Source organism: Herpailurus yagouaroundi, unplaced genomic scaffold (assembly GCF_014898765.1).
Source record: "Herpailurus yagouaroundi ecotype Mexico unplaced genomic scaffold, PumYag 166, whole genome shotgun sequence".
NCBI lineage: Eukaryota > Metazoa > Chordata > Mammalia > Carnivora > Felidae > Herpailurus > Herpailurus yagouaroundi.
Window position 1 is genome coordinate 29,181,717 of NW_024412407.1, and position 20,732 is coordinate 29,202,448.

Below are 20,732 nucleotides of genomic sequence, written 5' to 3' on the forward strand. Positions count from 1 at the left end.
AATTCAACTGTCCCCAGTAAGGAATTTTTCAAGGTCCTGATGAGATGGTATTAAATGTTAATCAAGATCTCTGCACAAACACCAAAAGACGAAAAATTTCAAACTATCTAAATACAAGGATTGCATCTACATTAAGATAATTATCTTTTCTTTGTATGAGATATAGCATTAAGATACTAACCTCCCTTAAAAAATCCAATAAATCTCACGATTAGTAATATTGGTGGACTCAAGCATAATCATGGGGGGACCTGGGGTGTCAGGAGTCCAATTTCCAATTGTGTTTTTCTATTTGTCTAGCAACTCCTAACTATTTGTTTCAAAGTCTCTGTATAGAAATTAGATAAGCTACTAATGTAGAAGGACTAGGATATTCTAAATCATGAGATAAATGCTCCTGAATAATTTTGGAGGTAAGCGGCAGGAAAGAGAAAGATTAGTAGTGAGCAGAGCCAACCAAGACAGTCATTGATATAATTTAGCCTTGGAAAAGATTAATTCTTGAATCCTCCTGCAATATTAAGTAGTGGCTTAATTGGTCTTTAAAAATTTTATATAATAAATCATCCAGAATAGTGTTGTCCAACAGACCTTTCTGTGATGATGAAAATGTTCTATACTGGTGTAGTCTCATACTGGAGACGTGTGCCTATTCAGCTCTTTAAATGTGGCTAGTATGAGGAAAAGAATTTTACTTTTATAAAAATGTAACTAACTTAAAATGTAGTCACATATGGCTTAGTGGCTATCACAGTAGACAGTAAGTTTAGAAATTCTAGACAAGTAAATATAGTATAATTTTTTCCCTGATCTAGGTCTTATTCCCAGAAGGAGAAAACATTTGCTCAAGCTCTGTCTTGTAATTGAGTTTGAGTCTAAATGCTGTGCTAACAGCTTCCTCCTTTTTTGGAGCAAGCGGTCTGGATGATTCTTATCTACCCCACAGAGCTTTTGTCCTGATAACCAATGAGAAGACCCGTTTCTGTGCTGTCATTTTCCATTTAAATTGAAAATGGACTTTTCCCCAGTTCTTAATGACTTCTTAGGAAAAGAATTTTTAAGTTGAGAATCTGTCTTAACAATAGCAAAACCCCTGATGGCCTAATCACTGAAGAATTCATTTCTCAAGAATGTCCTCCTGTGTCTAGATCAATAAACTCTTAAGAAGTGTGGAAAGACTAAAATGCTAAAGAATTTGACATGCCTAGGGTGAAGCTTTGAGGAATGCAGGGGTCTTTATAAACAGGTCATTGAGATAATGACAGTGTAAATGCCCTTCACTCTCATTCTAGGAACATCTGAAAGTCCAAGAACCTGAGATTGAAGGGTATGACTACCTATTGAAACTACTCATTGTTTAACGGGGAGCAGAGAAATCTGAAGTGACTTTTTAAATAGAGGAATGTAAATAAGTCTCTGTATAACTGATCAGGCAAAATACTGAGGTCTATTACTGTGAAAATTTTAAAGCAATCTGAATAAACTGTCCATGCTATATAGGTCTTCTAAAAGTAAAATCTGGGTAAAAAATATTACTATTATTATATTTCAGAAGAATCAATGGTACTTTGAAAGATGCAGCTAGACAATATAATATTTTCTTTTTCTTGAAGGGAGGAAGATTTTTAAAAAAAGGAATAACAAATTGGGACCCTAACATAGGAGTCAAAAATCTCTGATGTTCCCTTAAAAGAAAAAGCAGACACATTTCTAAACTGGATGATGCAGTAAGTATTGGCTTCAGGATTACTGGTAAGGTCCATTTATTGAGAAACATTATAAAAATACCCTGAACCCAGCAGAACAAAAGAAGGGTAATCTCTACACTCACAACCTTACTTAAAACTGCTACATTTTTAGGGCCCCCATTTTGAGATACATATACCTGTAGTATATTTTGAAGAAGACTTTAAAGGTCTCAGCTAATGTCTTTCCAAATAATTTATTTATGTAATTTACTCACAGTGAGTTTCTACTCTTTTTACCTAGGGTCTTTTAAGGTTTTGTTTAATTAAAATCCTTTTACTACAGGATAAACTTTACAAACCTGACTTGACTTTAGTGGCTTAAACTATTTTCCTTGTTTAGCTATTCTTAACCACTGTTCCTTTGGCTTCACGGAATATATTACTATCTGATGCTAGCATCTTTATTCCTGGCATTCACAGGCAACCAGAAATATTAAAAGAACTCAAAATCAATTTTGTAAAAATGCTTTATTGTGGACATAATGTTTGATATGGTTATATTTTCCTCTTCTTTGCATGTATTTTAATACCATCTTAAAGGAACAAATATTCCAAAAGTGAAAATCTGATACCTCTGTTAGTAAAAAAAGGTATTTGTTTTGGCCGTGGGTAAATCTACTACAAAATATATTTGAGCTTTAAATCAAAGTTAAAATATCTTCTGGATACAAGGATCTAGGTTTTATTAATAGCAATTGTATATTGAGTTACAATTAGCACTGAGTAGCAGATTTCCTATCATTATTTTAAAGATTTATCAGCTTATGTTTTAACTACATAATCATACACTTAGGCCAATCTTAAAAATGTTTTTGGCATTTATGCTCAACTTTATTTCCTTCCTGGGCTTTGAAAATAATTAAAGAATCTACTTTGTAAGCACTAACTTCCTGCCTTACACTGAGCTCCATCAATCTCTGCTGAATGAATGTTCTGAAAAAATGAATAAAAATAAGATAGAAGCCAAAACTATGGACACTGGGCTACAAAAATACTTGCTTTTATAAATACAAAAGCGAACTATATAAATATTATGCATTTTAGGAGGGGTGGGGAAATTGTCTTCATGTTCTTATCTAGGAAAATATAAGAACAACTCCATTAATGTTCAAGGAAGTCAAATAGATTTTTTATTTTATTTATTTATTTAAAATTTTTTTTAACATTTATTTATTTTTGAGACAGAGAGAGACAGAGCATGAACGGGGGAGGGTCAGAGAGAGGGAGACACAGAATCTGAAACAGGCTCCAGGCTCCGAGCCGTCAGCACAGAGCCCGACACGGGGCTTGAACTCACTGACCGCGAGATCATGACCTGAGCCGAAGTCGGCCGCCCAACCGACCGAGCCACCCAGGCGCCCCTCAAATAGATTTTTTAAAAAAAGGGAAGAAAATTCATTAATACAATGTATTCATCCTAGCTTTGTGATCTGGGGCAAGTCATTAAACCTGGCTTCTGGGGACAAAGGTAACTGGCCCACACGCTACAGAGGCTTACACAGAAGAAGTCAAGTGGGATATTGTATGTGCCAGTGCTTTGGAAACGGTAAAGTGTTACTTAAGCTGTTAGGATGAACAGGTACTGGACAGGTGCACAGTGTAGAGAATGGGATTGCTTTTAAAGTAGTATTTGAGAAACAATGAGTTGCTGGCTGAAAAAAAGGGATGATAGGGTAGGAAGAATTTCAAGGTTGGGGAGGTAGTAGAGAGGGGGCTTGGATGATAAACCAAAAGGAGACCTTATTTTGTAGCAAAAAATTTGTGAAATTTCTGGAGTTAGCTGAGAGACATAACGTGGCAGGTGCTTTTATTATTGCCAAGATTTTGTGATTAAATGGTAATAAAGAGCTTAGTATATATAGGGTGTTATGATGGCCTCTATAATCCTGACTAAACACCATGAATATATCATGTATTCAGTTAAACAATCTATAGAATCTCATGATTTTCCTGCTTTCAGTAAAATTGTTCTTAAAATACTTTAAATTCAAGTTTCAAGGTATTTTAAACTTTAATATTCGGTGGTGTTGGGCGGATGAGATATTAGGAGAACATAATATAACTCCAGGAAGCTGACTTAATTTTTCCATTTTTGTAGATCTGTATTCTTTCCACCCTTAGAGTGGTGGAACAAGAGAACTGTCATACCTTCACTCCTTCTAGGTAGGCTGCCACTTATTTTTCTTTTCATCCACCAGGCAATCAGACTGCCATAGGCTGGTTATCAGGCTCTCCCAGCCATAGCTGGAGGTGGAGACTGGGTCTCCTTTTTTTTCTTTTCTCTTGAAGGCTTAAACCAGTTCTAGGTCTAAGCAAACAGCTAAAGTAAAGGTCCCGATACTTTCCAAAGTCCAACGAGCTCTTTCCCAAGGATGATGTGCTCAATAAATATTACATCATTGACATTAAAGGTGAGCAGTATTTTGAACTAATTTTGCTTTTTAGCTTTTGATCCGACTACTGAGGTATAAAACAACAATTCTAAATTTGGACATGTTGGGCAGGTAATGAACTGAAGGCAGAATGTCCAAGTGCAGATTTCCATAAGCAATTAGAAACACATTACTGGAACTGCAGAGAGAGGTGTTTTAGATACCTTTGTGTCTTTTTCCACATCCTACTGGCCCAACTTTTGTTTCAACTCTTGCTGAGCCAACCAATTTGTGTATTGGGACCCACTGGGTGCTAATGTATGTATAACCTCAACGTGTTGGAGAGTTAGTCTCAAGAGGTAACCCTTGGTCAAAGGAGGATGGGAGCCAGTACAAATGCTTTCTTTTGTTGGTCAGTCGGGCAATTCTGCAGTGTTTCTTTCATCAACAAGTAGTAGTCAGATGAGGCCCAACTTGCCTATGGCAGTTGCTAATATATTCTCTCCTTCCTTGCTCACTCTCTTTACTGCTGTGCCTTGGTATCACTTCCCAAAGAAAACTTCCTGAGAACAAGCCCACATCAAGGACACACCACAGGGTCTGCTTCCTGAGAGAAATCCAGGGGCTAGAGATGAAGAATAAGAGACAACTAGTAAAATGTGTGGATAAATGCTCAGTTGAAAGAACACTAAAACCCAGAGAACTTCCCCTATTAAGGCTGAGATGAGTGAAAACAGTTAGCAAAAAGGGATAGATTAATTACTAGTAACAAATAGGAAAGTCATGATAATAATATGTAGGCACTGATAGGCCAAGAGATCAGAGAGTTAACACATATAAGTCCTTCCAAATTTTCAATTCTAATCTACCCACTATTTATTTTAGCCTTCTTAGAGTTCTGCCATTATGATGTCATACACTGCTTCAGAACTTTCTGGGTATCATCCCCCTCTCCCCAATATTTCTGTGATTAAATATGCAGAGGAAGGGAGAGACAGAAAAAGAAGAATGAGGTGTGATGGAGAGAAAGGATCACTCTTAATAGCAAGGCATAAAAAAACACAGATATTCTATACCATGTAACTAGTTAATAAATGTTAAAGTAACATACTTCCAATTTTCTAGTTTCCTTAGTTTGCTTTTGCCAAATGCCTATTCTACATCCCCTAGAAACATTATCTCAATCATCCCTAAAAATAGAAGCTCCAGGACCCCTTGAAATATTAGAGAAAATGGGATCTTTGCTTAATAGCTCAACAGAACAAAGTTGCTGAATTGACATGAACAATGAAAGCCATCAAGAATCTCTTCAATCATCTTGTTAGCATTTCTTCCCTTATAGGGAAGCTGTCTTTCATGAACACAAAGAACAAAATGCAAAAAGGTATTCTTGGATTTTTACCTTGAATGGTTCCAGTACCAATTACATATATTCAGTTAATTGTTTCTTTTTACATTTCCCTTGGCATAAGTATGTTTAAAGGTGGCCAGAGTCTGTGTCTGCATAGTTTTTTTCACTATTGTTTCTTGAAAGGATATAGAAAGCATACTGGTGAGGAATGTCCACAGCAGCCAATGGGGAATATCAGACTTCTTCCAAAAGTCATTAGTAGCTTTAGCACACAGTTCATAAAATATTCGTATTTATAAAAAGAATTACATCATAAAATCTCAATGCTAATACAAAATCTTTGCAAATTATAAGGTTTAGTTTACTCTTCAAGATTTTTTTATTTTTATTTTTTCATGGATAAACTATTTTATAGTTCTTTTTTCTTTTTTAAATTTTATTTTTTAACTTATTTTTTTAAATTTGCATCCAATTCAAGATGTTTTTTTAAAAGTTAGTATTAAAACAAAATGATTTTATCTTCCTCACAAACATCTGATAAAACTTAAAAAAAATATATTGATAAGACACAAGGATGTAGCTATTGGCTGTTGCACCTTTTAAGCATTTTTATTTTTTAAATATTTTTATTTTTAAAATATTTATTTATTTTTGAGAGAGACAGAGGCAGAATGCGAGTGGGTTAGGGGCAGAGAGAGAGGGAGACACAGAATCCGAAGCAGGCTCCAGGCTCTGGGCTGTCAGCACAGAGCCCGACGTGAGGCTTGAACTCGCAGACGGTGAGATCTTGACCTGAGCCGAAGTCGGACAGGCAACCTACTGAGCCACCCAGGCGCCTCTCCTCTTAAGCATTTTTAAAAAAATGTTTCTTAAAATTTTTAAAAATGTTTATTCATTTTTGAGAGACAGAGAGAGGCAGAGCATGAACAGGAGAGGGATAGAGGGAGAGGGAGACACAGAATTGAAAGCAGGCTCCAGGCTCTGAGCTGTCAGCACAGAGCCTGACGCGGGGCTCAAATCCACAAACCGTGAAATCATGACCTGAACTGAAGTTGGATGCTTAACCCACTGCGCTACCCAGGCGCCCCCACAAATATTTATTTTTGAGAGGGAAAGAAAGAGAGTGCACTCAAGAGCACGTGAGCAGGGGAGGGACAGAGAGTGGGACGAACAGAGAATCCCAAGCAGGCTCTGTGCTGTCAACACAAAGCCCCATACAGGGCTAGATCTCACAAATTGTGAAATCATGATCTGAGCTGAATTCAAGAGTTGGATGCTGAGCCACCTAGGTGTCCCTTAAACATTTTTATACAACAAAGAACACTGCAGGTAAGCTTGGGCTGTACTTTTCTTTTATTATACTATGGCAAACTGCTTTTTCAGGAAAAACGTCCAGTTTTTCCATGAGAATTTGAGTATAATAAGATCCTTTAGCCATCTGATGTTAAAGAATATACTATTTGATGCTACATCTGGAAACAAGTATGTTCCAGCAGCAGGTAGACAGCTCCAACTGGGTAAATCAACTTCATTAATTACTGGAACAGAGGCATATTCTTTTCACAAAGAATTTCTGAGTACATGGGGAAGAGACAATCTGCAACCTGAGTGTAGCTGAGATCTGTGTCCTCCTTTCCCTTTCTCAAGCAAATGTTTCTGGTGCAATTACCTATGATGACTCTTGAAGGGAGAGGGGTAAAGGCAGAATGTCATAATTTTAAGGGCATTCAATGTTACAGTATTTATATTTAAAAGATGAAAAAATAAAATAACTGCTGCAGTATCAGTGCAAGTAAAGCTTAGATGTGTAGAAGTCAAACTCCATTTACTATAACAAGTATTCTATTCTATTATTTTATTTTATTTTTTTTTTTACTGTAGCAAGTATTCTTAAAGGAGGAGGTTAGCTACTAGAGTGCTAGTATAAAATCAGAGTGGGGTGAGGAGCAGTGGTGGTGGAAAGGGTTGGGATATGTTTAGTGTACCCACAAGGGGGCAGCACACTGACAAAGGCCTGTGAAGCATGGCCCCAAGTTCCTTGATCCTTCTATCCATGTCTTCCTACCAATTTCTTAGTATCTCATTTTCTGTTATCATTGCCTACATGGAAAGCTGGCCGAAAGTTTTAGGAAGAAGGGAAAGGGAACATAATCTAAACTGTCTCATAACTGCTTTTTACTCAATAACAGGGGAAAGTCAGAAAAAGCAGGTGAGGAAGAAAGAAACAAATGGAAGGAAGAGCTAAAATAGGGTGGAGAATATGGACAAAAGGATGGAATCGTTTTCATTTCCCCATTCCTATTAATCCTCCCTTCATGACTGACCAAAAAAGTTATGTATTTATTCATTTTATAAATAGAATCTGGATGAGGTACATGAAGTATATCCAGTTAGGATTATTGTACATTCACAGGTTATCTTAAAATTCACAAAAATGACAAATAAACCTAGCCTGGTCTTATTAAATGTAGTCTGTGAATAGTCTACTAATTGGGCTGTAAAAGCACAAGCAAATGATAATAGTGTACTCCAAAATGAAACAAAAAGCAGAAGATAATTCTGCTATATAATTAGTATAGCTTTTGTTGTTTTTAAAAACACTTTAGTACAGAACTCATCCTCAAAATGTGGTTAATCAGAAGCCAAATTATACTGCTCAAGTTATGGGGGACCAGAAGTCAAGATTTTTGGATTGATTGTATAATATGCAGATCTTCAGAATTACAGGGTAAGGCATTTTTATTTTTCATTTGTTATAACCATTCTGATATCAGAAATGAATTTACCTCTGAAGCAACTCAGAAACCACACTTGGTTCTATTTTTCATGGACAGTGATAGCAACTGAGAGAATTTCAATCAATAAAAAACTTTCTTTTGACTAGCTCCCAAGAGGCAGGAGAAAGACTACATTTTGCTGCTGGCCTTCAGTTATTCTAACGATGTATTTGAGCTAGGAGAACAAGTGTTGAAAGTGAGTATTAATTAGTACATGTTCATTTGTAGGACATATTGTATAAAATGTGACCAGAGCCTTTTCTTTTGACTTTCAGATTTTAAAATCTAGCTTCCAATTTCTAGTTATGAAAAAACTGCTGATTTTTTTATATACTGGGCAAACAATAATGCCTATAAAAACAACAGACTTGGCAATCTAAAATAAGTTACTGGCAGTAACAAGATTAAAAGCTGGAAATGCTTTCTTTTTTTTTTTTTAAACTAGAAGTGTTTGAGCTGAATGAAAAAAATTTCATTAAAATGGAAAATGATCGAGAATTCTTTTTATATAACTTAATAACTTTACTGTTGATATAAAATATAGAACAGTTCAAAAGTAAATGTTTCATTTACATTAAATGTAATTATTTGAAACCATAAAAAATTTTGATTTATTTAAAGAGGGATTTTTCTTTAGGAAACCTTAAGGATCTATATATTTAGGCATATCTGAGTTTCTGGGCAAAGTTTCCACCTTGTTTCTATATATTGTCTATTTATTGCCTAAAAATGGCCCAACTTTTTCCATCAGAAACAGTCTTCTTTTGATCATGCAAATCAGCATTCAAACAATTACTGTAGTTCTTTTCATTACTACATTTTAAAATTGGACTAATATACTTTTATTTCAGGATCTAATATAAAAAAAGGCAACTACTAGAAAACCTCTGCTGATGTGTAGAGGCAATAGAGAGGATCACTTAAAAGTCGAGATTTTTAGAGGCCACCTGTAGACCACTAGCCTGGTCCTCTCCAACAACAAAGGCTCAGTGGAGCACACTTCCAGAGTACCAAGCGCAACAGAAACCTCAATCGGATCTGGGTCACTTGGGTAAAGGGAAGAAACAGCTCAACCCGGGAAAGGGAGTTGAGGAGAAGTATCTTAGCAAATGGTGGTGTTTTCAATATATTCACCTGTCTTTTCCTAGGATTTCTTTTTTTTATGTTTATTTATTTTGAAAGAGGGAGAGCATGCGTGCGTAAGCAGGGGAGGGAGAGAATCCCAAGCAGGCTCTGCGCTGACGGCTCAGAGTTGAAATCAAGAGGTGGATTCTCAACCAACTGAGCCACCCAGGAGCCCCTCCTAAGATTTTTTTTTTTTTTTTCAGTTTCTCTATGCTCAATGTGGGGGTTGAACTCACAACCCAGACAGTCACATGTTCCACGCACTGAGCCAGCTAGCAAGCACTGGGATTTTCTAAAGCTCTTTGTCTCTGTAATTCTAGTTTTGATTTATTGAGGTAAGTAATAAATTACAATGAACCACTAGGTTTATTTCCAGAGATACTATATAACTTTAGATTCACATTTATATCTTTGTTTTTTACACCTAATTTTTGAAATATCCCCTTATTTTTCAGAACTATTGCTAGCTTTACAGACAAAAGAGCTTTTATGAAAGTTATTTACCAATGCATCTTAGAAGCTTTCTTGGCAGTGTGGCATTTTGAGGGAAGACTTCGTGTCTTTATTAGATTACTTTCAAAGTGTGAATATACACCGTGGTTAAATTTCAACAGCAGTCTCTGGAGTGGAGACTGGAATTTGGACTCATGAAATGCTGATTTCTAAAGCTTTCCAATTGGCAAAATCATGACAAAAACATGTTGTGGGACAAAAAATAAACTCTATATTAAAAAAGTATATTTCTTTTAAAAATTATCAAACACGACTGAACAGTTTTTAAAGGGTCATCCTAATGCAAAATCCCTCTTTAAATAGAACTAATTTAAAGCAGTACCTTAGTATTTTAAGGAGGCAAATATAAATATGTAAACATTTGTCTTATGACATTTTCCACAGTAACCTCTTTCATTTGGTAAAATGCTCAAGTTTGAATTGTTTTGAAACAGGCTAAAACAAGTTATAGCTTAATTTATATAGATAAAAAATGCATTCACAGGACGAAATTCAGTGTTTAAGGACATATCAAAAGCTCCCATAAAATTAAAATTAAATATTAATAGAGAATTTCATAAAAACTAAAATATGGAAAAAGCAGTCCCTGTTCATGAACTGCCATTCACCCTAACCATCCACACTCACTGCTACCACTGAGGAAATGGTAGGAACTATAGCCCACTGTAAAAATGATTCTACAGAGCTTAGTGAAGACCAAACACCAGGAGATGGCAAACAAGGGCTGAAGTTACAGAATTAAAAATGGTCACCATACTTTTCACCCATAGCGAAAGTACCCTTTGAGAGCACAGCACACCCCCCCCCCCCCTTGATCTTCCAACAAGGCATTCACAGTTTGGTACCTAGTTCTTTAATCAGGTCAACCCCAAGCAGAGATAAACCTAATGAGTAGGAGCTTTCTTGGGATAAGAGAAGGGAAGTCTGGAGAATTCAGGCTCCCAATTTTCCAGCGACCCAGTATTGCTCCTTACACTCACAACTATCCTTTTTACTTGTTTATTTTGGTATTACTGAATTCACCGTTAGGAATTTCTTATTCTGTTACTTATAAAAGTCATGCTATTAGTTCCAAATAACCTGGAAAACTAAACTACATTTGAAAAGTTCTATTAGGTACTTTAAGCAAAAAAATTCTACAAATCCCACCTGATGATCCAAATATATGGTGTTCCTTTGAAGATGATGTGACAGAATTTCATTCTAGTAGGCATCAATCAAGAAACAAAGGGATAGAGAAAGAGGGTGTAGAATTCATGAAAAGGTCAATTTTGAAATAAGAAAAACAGGTAGTTTACCACAACCTATTATATCATGGTACACAACTTTCACATACATGCTCCCTGTAAATTGTACAGATGACATATTAAATTATTAAAAATTACACTTAGTTTTGTAAGAAATTAAATAGACATGCACAGAAGCTAAAATATTCAGCAGGAAAATCCTTGAAATGGCTTTAGCAGATTCAATGTTAGAAGTTTTACATGTTAATACTTTTCTGTGACACAGTACGACTTCTTTGGATGTTTCTCATGTAACCAGAGGCTATTAAACCCTTTGAGAAATGTTTGCATGTGTTCATTCTTTTAGTCAAGAACAAAAGAAATATCTTAATCTCTGACATTTATAAGGCAGTATTATTACAGTTACAACCAATTTTCAACTCATTACTTTCCAGGAAATTATAGGACTTTTCAATCATCTGTTTTATCAGCTGTGGAAGCTACGGTACAAGGGGAATGAAGTCTGTATGCATTTCCTTCCTCACGACCAAAAGTTGGTGGATGAGTGGGCTGGAAGGCCAAGAAGAAATCTATCCTACCCGTATTTCCCTTTAATAACATATAAATAAGTGAATTCTCAAAGGGTCAATAGGAGATCATAATGTCACTGCAATGATTGTATGGGCTCATGCTCAACACTAATGACACCGATCAAACTGATTAACGAATGGCTCAAGGTAAGTGGTAATGGCAGATGACACATACAAAACTCTTCATAGCTGACCTTTGGGCTGTGGGCCTCAAGTTTCAGCTGCATGAGCTGTGCTAATGTATGCTCCCGGACACTACTCAGTTCGGCCTGCTGCCGTCTCAGCTTTATTAGCAGCAGCGTAAGCTCCTCTGGCTGAAGGAGTACAATTTAAGAATCCAAACAGTGGAAAACAGATTAATTGTTGTCTTAAGTGACAGATATTAAACCAAGATTTCTTGGCAAGTTTCCTCTTACGGTTGACATCAAACATAGTGCCTAGGCACTATGATGATAGGTCCTACATAAATGCATAGATATCTAGAGAAATAGAAGGAACAGTGTTACTTTAAAAGATACAGCAAAACAACAGTATATTAAGGCACTTTCTCAGAATTCATGAGAGAATACTAAATGTTAAGTATTAAAAAGCACAATGCCAAAAAACAACTGTAAAGGTTTGTACATAAGAGTTATTAAAAAATTATCATTAAAAGATATTTTTAAGTGATGCCTAAGACTTTTACAGCAATAGAACAATACCTGCATGTCCAACATTCTATTTTAGAGACAGAAGGTAAATAAAAAGCATTCAAATTCATGTAAAACTTGGATGATATCTTCATATTAAACTCAGTACCTGGGGTCTATTAATTGCTTCCCAGTTATATTTCTAAATGTCACTGTTAATGCATTCACAGGATATTTTAAATAACCAAAGATCAGTTTTTATTTTTTAAGGGGGGGGGGGGGCAGGACACCATTTAATACCAACAGAAAGGTTCCATGAGTACATAAACTCTCCTCCCACACTCTGGTTCCTGATTGGTTACTATGAACACTAAGACGAATAAATTTTCAAAGGTAGATAAAATTCCTTAACAGGCCAATCTGATACATTTTTCTTTGTTAGAAATGCAATAAAGTATGGTCATTGGCAGTCTTATAGGCCGTAAAACATTATTTGATGTTTCTGTGAGCTTTGTTATGATTAAAAACTGCAGATGGGCAAGAGAGAGACTCATCACTTCAGGGCTACAGCGTGGTCTTAAAACTTCCAGGCCAAAAAATGGTCCTGAGATTGATTTATATTGCCTATAACACAGTACTACACCAGCTCTCTTCTGTTCTGTTCATTTGCCATGTCTTTATATTCTATACAATTTTTTTAAGGGACAGAAATAATTTTTAACTGTTATTTGAAATTTTATATGAAATTTTATTGCCTTTAGGTGAGAAAAATGTCAGAAGTAAGTAAGAGTTACTACGGGATTCTTCAGATAAAGCTATCTATGTAGATGAGACAATGCTCTTTTATATTAAAGAGTAAAAGAATGTGTATGTGTGTGACTTAAGGAAGAAATTTCACGACAGGAGAAGAATAACTGCTTTTGTTCTGATGTCAACCACATCTGGTGACCTCGTGACTATGGGAGAGCCCAGGTCTTATGACCACCATATCAAGCTCTTGAGGTCTTGCCAAGGAGAAGGTAGGGTCGTGTAAGGGATTCAGACAGTCTAAGACCCAGAGTGGTATTTGAAAAAAATATCAAAAGAAGTAATTTTGAAACTCTAGTTTATTATTTACTGAGTTAAAAAGATTAAGACATTTTCAAAAGGATGAAAGATTCCAGTAAGTTTGCTACATATTTGAATTTTGAGGCAAAATAAAAACGGGCACATTTTTTGACCCACAAAGGTGATAAGTACATTTTATCCTAACTATCCACTAGAGGGAGCAAGGCAGAAGATAAAAATTCACAAGACGATACTTAGCATTATCTTACGATAAATGTTTCTTGGCAGATCACCAATCTAATATTTAAAAATTACAACATTTAAAAGTTTTCAGTTTTACTCAAGCAATATTTATAAGCTTTAATAAATAAGCTGGAAACAGTTTAAAGCCAGGACACCTGTCTTATATCTTAGCATGTAAAAGACTCAGAGATGAAATAAAACAACATCTGCAAAACACATAAGATGAATTTGTTTTGATTCCTGCAGGAAGAGAATTTTAAATGAACACATCTTCACAGGAACTGACACTACCTACTCAGATCACATCTTCACAAGAACTGAGACTACCTACTGATATTAATGCACAGATAAAACAATGCCATTAAAATAAAAGGAAGTAATGGAAGTCATCTTTTCTATTTAATGTGAAGAATAACAGTGTCCTGGTAATAAAACTCCTTCCCAATTTGAACATAATACTGACAATGAAATGGTAATGGTAAGTACTTGCTTGCACCTAGTATTTTCATAGTCTCTCTCTGCATAAATATGTAAATCAGTTTTTTCCTCTCTAAAGTAGTTAATCTACGCAAAAATTTATGGGAGAAACTTTTTTTTATTTTTAAATTTTATTTATCTGAGAGAGAGAATGAATGTGGGGGAGGGGTAGAGAGAGAGGGGGAGAGAGAATCCCAAGCAGGCTCCATGCTGCCAGCAAAGAGCCTGATGTGGGGCTTGATCCCACTAACTGTGAGATCAAGACCTGAGCTGAAATCAGGATTTGGATGCTTAACCGACTAAGCCACCCAAGTGTCCCCTAGGAGAGACTTCTTAATAGGCCCATAGTGTGACTACACACGGTTCCTTGCTAGATTTGTTTCACTAATCAACAACTCCAACTTCTGTTTTAAGAATGAGGGAATCGGGGCACATGGGTGGCTCAGTCAACTGAGCATCTGACTCTTAATTTCGGCTTGGGTCATAACCTCACGGTTCGTGGGTTCGAGACCCCATGTTGGGCTCTGCCCTGACAGTGCAGGGCCTGCTTGGGATTCTCTCTCTCAGTCCCTTCCCACTTGTGTGCTCCCTTTCTCTCTCAAAATAAACAAACTTAAAAAAAAAAAAAAAAGGGAAGGAGGTAATCAACATCCAATGAAGTAAAGAAACCCACCCAGGTTATACAATAAGCCCTGAAAATATAATCTCATATTTAGGCAATATGACATTTTGGGAGATTTCTCTAGTCAGATAGAGAAGTGGCTGCACGATCCCAAACTCTTCTGATGAGCTCTCTTTCACAAAAGTAGCAACGGTTTTTCTTTGGGAGGAACCTCTCTGAAAATTCAAACTTAAATGCTCTGTAAGATATGTGCTATCATGTGTAGCACATAAATAAAACATGATATGATAAATAAAAATACTGAACTCACCGTTTTGCCTTGGAGGCTCTGGGGACTAACAGACTGTAAAGTCAGGCCAGCTGGCATTGACCTTCTGTCAGGCACATAGACATGCTAGGAAAATAAAGGTACAATATAAATTCTGTGGTCAATGTCAATGATGAGAAATCTTAAATTTTACATTATAAAGTATCATTTAAAATTTGTTATTAGTGCTAATGAAAGTAGATATTAAAAGTTAGTTGCAAATGTTATCTGAAACTGTATCAATGACCTTTTCACATTAACACCTATTACTTTACAGGCATACCTAGGAGATACCGTGAGTTCAGTTCCTGACTACTACAATTAAGTGAATTATGCGATCAAGCGAGTCAAATGAATTTTTTGGGTTCCCATTGCATGTACAAGTTATGTTTGCACTATGCTGCTATTAAATGTGCAAAGGCATTATGTCTAAAACATATATATATATATATACATATATATATACACCTTAATTAAAAGATACTGCAAGAAATGCTAACCATCATCTGAGCTTTCAGTAAATTGTAATCATTGATGACAGATCCCCATAACAAATATAACAGTAAAAGAATGGTTTGAAATAATGTGAGAATTACCAAAACATGACAGAGACAGAAGTGAGCAAATGCTGTGGGAAAAATGGTGCTGACAGACTTGCATGACACAGAATGGGAGCAAACTTTAAATCTGTAGAAAATGCGGTACCTACAAAGTGCACTAAAGTGAAGCACACAAGAATGAGGTATGCCTGGTGTTTACACTTTAAATGAATTTTTTACCCATCTCTGATTTTGTAATAGCAAACACTGGTCATGTGGAAAGTGCTGGTTCGGTGAATTCTGCAGATGTTGACACATATCAGTATACAATACCAGTAACACACATTTGTTAATACTGCTGATCTTTAAGCACCAGAAAGCTGTCAAGCTCACAGTGGCAGATACAACATTTCCAAAATTCTAATTTTTGCTTGAAAGCTCAAATTTGTCATCAGTGACAAATACTGTTGGTTGTTTTCCTGGAAGTGACAGGATAGCATTTCACTCTGAGAAGTGTCTGTCAAATACTGAGTGTGAACAACCGTAGAGTGTCTGTCATTCATCCTTTCAAGTAAAAATGGTGTTTCAGGAAAAAAGGAGCTAGTTCAGCTTGCAACTCAATCACACGTATCTTTTTCTGAGTCAACCTTGATGTTAGTAGTTTGGTACGCAAGAGAAATGCTTTATGCACCATTTCCCATTTCATCGCACACACTATGAAAATGATGTATAATGAAAGGTCAAGATTGAATAAAATTATCTTTTATTGCTTCATCAAAGGGATTTTTAAGTGAATTTAAAAATTCACAGTTGGGAGCTGCCCCCCTGATTTACGCTAATGTGCCAGTACCCCATCGTTGCTTTTGCACTCAAAAATGGTAACGCAATGAATGATGTCTTATTATTGCCATTATAAAAATAGTTTTGAGCTTACAGACTAGACTCCTTGCAAGGGTCATGGGAACCCCACAGGGGTCCACGGACGTATTTTGGGAACCAATGATCACATCAAGGAAAATGACAGGAGAGTTTGAAAGAAAATTTTGGCAATGTTTAAGAAGTTTTTTGGGAAGAGGAGTAGACCAGTAGTTGATTAGGAACTAGACAGAGAGCATACATTCATATTTGTTTTTGAAACAGATGATACATTTAGGTCAAAAATAATAAAAAATGCTAATTCCCAGGAGAACATGTTTCAACCACACACTATTGAATCCGATTTCTCTTAAATATTGTTACCATTTTTTTTTTTTTTTTTTACATCAAAGATGATTTAGTTTTGGATGTACAAAGTGACAAAACACTGAACTCCGTTATGATGGAGTTCAACGTGAGCCTTTTTTGGTGAGGCGAACTAAAGCTTCCTCCAAGAAGTAAAATTCCTGACTGACTTATTCATTTCTAACTAATGCTTATTTATGGAAAACATACACCTTATTTATATCAAACATATACTTTATGCAATGTTATAACTGAAGGATTCAGTCTGTCAGAGGGATAAGAAAAGGTACATTTTAAAATGGTGTAAAGTAAGAAATTCTTTAGAATTAAAAAGAAAATGACAGAAAAATTCCTTTTCATTTTAGGATAGACATTAAACAACTGGCTGCATACAGGCTGAACGATCAAAACATGTGCTTTAGTATTCTAAAAAGCTAACCAACACAAAAGCTAATTATTTGAATTAACTCCAAATAGTCTACTAAGCAATGCTTAAACCAACTTCATGTACAAATTAAAACATGATCTCTATGTGTATCTTAATTTTTAAAAACTATATATGCCACCATGCATTGTTATCCTAATATTAAATTGGGTACATAAGGAGATGATTTCAATAAGCCACATATGCAGCTGGTTAGAAGAGATTAGCACTTTTCTTAAAAAAAAAAAGTTTATTTACTTTAAGAGAAACCAAGAGTAAGAGTGAGAGAGTGGATGGGGGGAGGGGCAGAGAGAGGGAGAGAGAATCCCAAGCATGCTCTGCGCTAACAGTGGGGCTCAATCTCATGGTCTCATGAACCATAAGATCCTGACCTAAGCCTATACCAAGAGTCGAATGCCTAACCAACTGAGCTACACAGGCGCCCTGAGCTCAGCACTTTTATCTTAGCAAAGTGCGGGATGAACCTGATGCAAGAATACAGGTATGCTGCTGGAAGAGGACAGGAACAGAATTTTCAAGTGTGTGAAGAGCCAATAAAAATGCAAGTGGTTTTAACCTACATGGAAAGCTGATGACATAGGCTATGGAGCATAGAAGAATGCATAACACATCTGCTCAAAATAAATATTTTTGTGCTCTCGAAAGATGATGTGTTGCAAGCTTAGGTTTTTATATGTGAGATTCTGATACTAGAGATTATTCTTTTTTAATTTTAATTTTTTAAAAAAGACATTTATGATTTTTTAAAAAGTTTATTTATTTTTTTTAGAGAGAGAGAGAGAGAGAGAGAGAGAGAGAGAGAGAGAGAGAGAGAGAATGCATGCCAGGGGGAGGGGCAGAGAGAGAGAATCCCAAGCAGGCTCGGCACTGTCAGCACAGAGACCAATGGGGGGCTCAAACTCACAAACTGTGAGATCATGACCTGAACTGAAACCAAGAATCGGACGCTTAAACAACTAACTGAGCCACCCAGGCGTCCCATATTCTTCCTTAATTTTTAAAACAAAGGAGCTGTCTTGCCTACCTATTTTTTTGTCTCTCACATTAAGAAAAAAGAATAGGTGGACAGAAATAAAACACAACATCCGTAAAGTAGTAGTTAACACAAGATTAGCAGATATGTTACCTTAGGATGATGGGCCCTGTGCCTGCGGTCTATCGTCACATCTCCTCTCTGAATTGGCGAAGACACTTCCGACCTGTATGTTCGTTGAGGGGAGTATCCCTGATAAGCAGCTATTGACCCATGGGAAGGTGATGTGGGAATAGAGTGCATTGTCTGATCAGAAATATTAACCATGGTTTTAGGACTGGTCAAAGTACCGTGACGAGGGAGGGTGCTCTGCTTATTATAAAACTGACGCTGCTGCCATTCGTAAAGCTGCCACATCGTGTCATCTCTCATTGATCTCCGTTTCTCTTCTGCTCCAGGCCCTACTGTTTTGTCACGAGTGGAAGGGGTTACACTGCAGATGCTTTCAGGCCGGGTCTTGCTGTTTCTGGGGAGTGTTCTGTAACCTTCTGGATAGCGGGCCATAACCTGGGCTCTGTGGCTTGGCATATTTCTTGGTAACGTTTGGTATGAAAGGACTCTAAAATTAAAAAAAAAAAAAAATTGAAATATAAAAACGAAGAAAAGATTTGTTTTCCAGATTCTAAATTAGAGTAAATTTTTTTTTTCCTGCCGGTAAGTAAAGTATATCTTGGGACTTACTTTTAAAAAGTTGATCAAAATATTACACAGGGTATAAAATATTAACGAACATATTTCGACCTTTTTATGAAATTCAATTTGATGACTTTACTACATTAAGTAAAAAGTATCTTTGTTATTTACATAAAAGACTGTTAACTCCACACAACGTGCAGTTTGGTTAAAAAAAGGAAAAATACTTACTTGTAAGAATATCTAAGATCTAATCTTAAATTTGTCTCTGTAGCTTGTTCTTATATAAACAAACTCCTAGGCTCTTTTCATAAGGTAAGTAGGAATGGAATACTAAGGGTTTGAGTTGTCCTATAGAGCAAGAACACAGGAAATGAATCCCTGCAGGTATATGTGACTCCTCTATTACAATGTTTCTTTCAGAAAGCAGGACTATTTCTGGGAAGAAGCGCATCAGTACATTTGTGGTTTGAAGAGAAAACTCTCCTTGATATCTTTTCTTAATTTGAAAAATAAAAGTGACTGGAAGCTAAAGCTCGAAATTTAACTATTTAAAGACAAAACACTTAAACGTGGTAATATTCAGATATACAACTGCAAATCTCAGGAGTTTTACATGTTTCTAGCATGGAAATGAATATTCCACCTTGGTATAAACATTTGTGGCAGGCTTTTTAAAGCAATCTAAAAATTCTCATCTATATTAAGCATCTAAAATAAAGTTCTTTTAAAATGCTATATTTTTGGGCATGGATACATAAGGCATATTACTAAGCACATATTTCCTAATGTTTCCTAAAATGAGAGAATAAAGTAGAATTTTAGTTTACAATTTTTAAAAAAGACTCTGTGATAAAAAGTTTTAACTATCCTTTGCTAACCTCATGCTAGGTCAGATACATTATATAAAAAAGTTTCTTAAAAAGTTAGGATTTGTGTTCCCCCGTTATCTTCAGAGGTAGGAATAAGGTGCAATTAAAATTCAAATTCTAAATGCAAACACAATCCTTTTAATAACAATAACCACAATAAAATCAAGATTTAAAAGATCAATATTATAAGTATTCATCTTGCTAGCATCTATACTTGGCATAAATCTATATTCTAATATAAAATGTAATTCAATCAACTAAATGTGGGGGAGTTGGGACCCCATACACCCAGGTTTTCCAACCTCTTCTTTCAACATTAACACATTTCTTCTGTGCACTGTATTTTCAACATAGAGTGTAGTTTGCAATTGTGCATGCATGATTGCATACTATTTTGCTGCCTCCTACTGGGTGTTAAAATGTCAAAAAGGTGGTGATTACATAGGCCAGAAAGGGTAGAAGACTTAATGCGTAAATTACCTGACCACACTCTTTCACCATCTGGGAATCCTTGGCTGATAAGCTGGATGTCAGAGCTGTTTGACCCAAGACTGTTGTCAGTGACAATGTGTAAACACTAATGTACCGTAGTAAAAAAAGATTTCATTGTGATGATTAGGTGTAATGAATTGGGTGCGTTTGAGCTAAGAGGAATGGTGATAATAAAAATCCCTGCATAATTTGTGCCTACTAGGGCAGTAAAATTATGTTACCTTTACAAAAACACCAGAGGAAGTCTCAAGTTAAATACACTTTTTTTGTGGCTTAAAGCACCCACAGAGGGGATAATGCTGTGAAAAATATGACAAGATAATAAAGTGGGAAAAAGCAGCTGATCAAGAGTCAGGAGGACCAAGATTCTTGCTCTCCTACTTATGTATAAGGAGACCTTGGATGAATTACATCTTCTGGGACTCAGAGAATGTTAGAGAGCATGGTGTTTTTGTTTTGTTTTGGTGGGG

At 35.9% G+C, this 20,732-nt stretch overlaps 1 protein-coding gene and 1 long non-coding RNA gene across 20 annotated transcripts in view; one reads left to right on the forward strand and one right to left on the reverse strand.

Moving 5' to 3' along the window:
- The window catches only part of PLEKHA5 (pleckstrin homology domain containing A5), a 244,996-nt gene that overhangs the window by 52,515 nt on the left and 171,749 nt on the right, over positions 1-20,732 (reverse strand). For 11 of the 17 annotated variants that reach the window (XM_040488772.1, XM_040488755.1, XM_040488753.1 and 8 more), the window contains 4 exons: positions 18,359-18,824; positions 15,031-15,114; positions 11,897-12,016; positions 11,036-11,089 (listed from right to left, as the gene is read on the reverse strand). In XM_040488772.1, coding sequence (XP_040344706.1) covers positions 11,036-11,089; positions 11,897-12,016; positions 15,031-15,114; positions 18,359-18,824 — 724 coding nt within the window. The remainder of the gene's footprint in view (positions 1-11,035; positions 11,090-11,896; positions 12,017-15,030; positions 15,115-18,358; positions 18,825-20,732) is intronic. The other 6 variants (XM_040488758.1, XM_040488762.1, XM_040488763.1 and 3 more) reach the window with 2 other exon arrangements.
- LOC121038857 (uncharacterized) lies at positions 1,209-17,498 on the forward strand. 3 transcript variants are annotated; one of them, XR_005794538.1, is made up of 5 exons: positions 1,209-1,727; positions 11,568-11,849; positions 13,235-13,350; positions 13,868-14,099; positions 15,305-17,498. It is a non-coding gene; the product is annotated as an uncharacterized LOC121038857 (long non-coding RNA). The 3 variants fall into 3 exon arrangements; XR_005794537.1 differs by having other exon boundaries at positions 11,568-11,669; XR_005794536.1 differs by lacking the exon at positions 1,209-1,727 and adding an exon at positions 9,551-9,708 and having other exon boundaries at positions 11,568-11,669.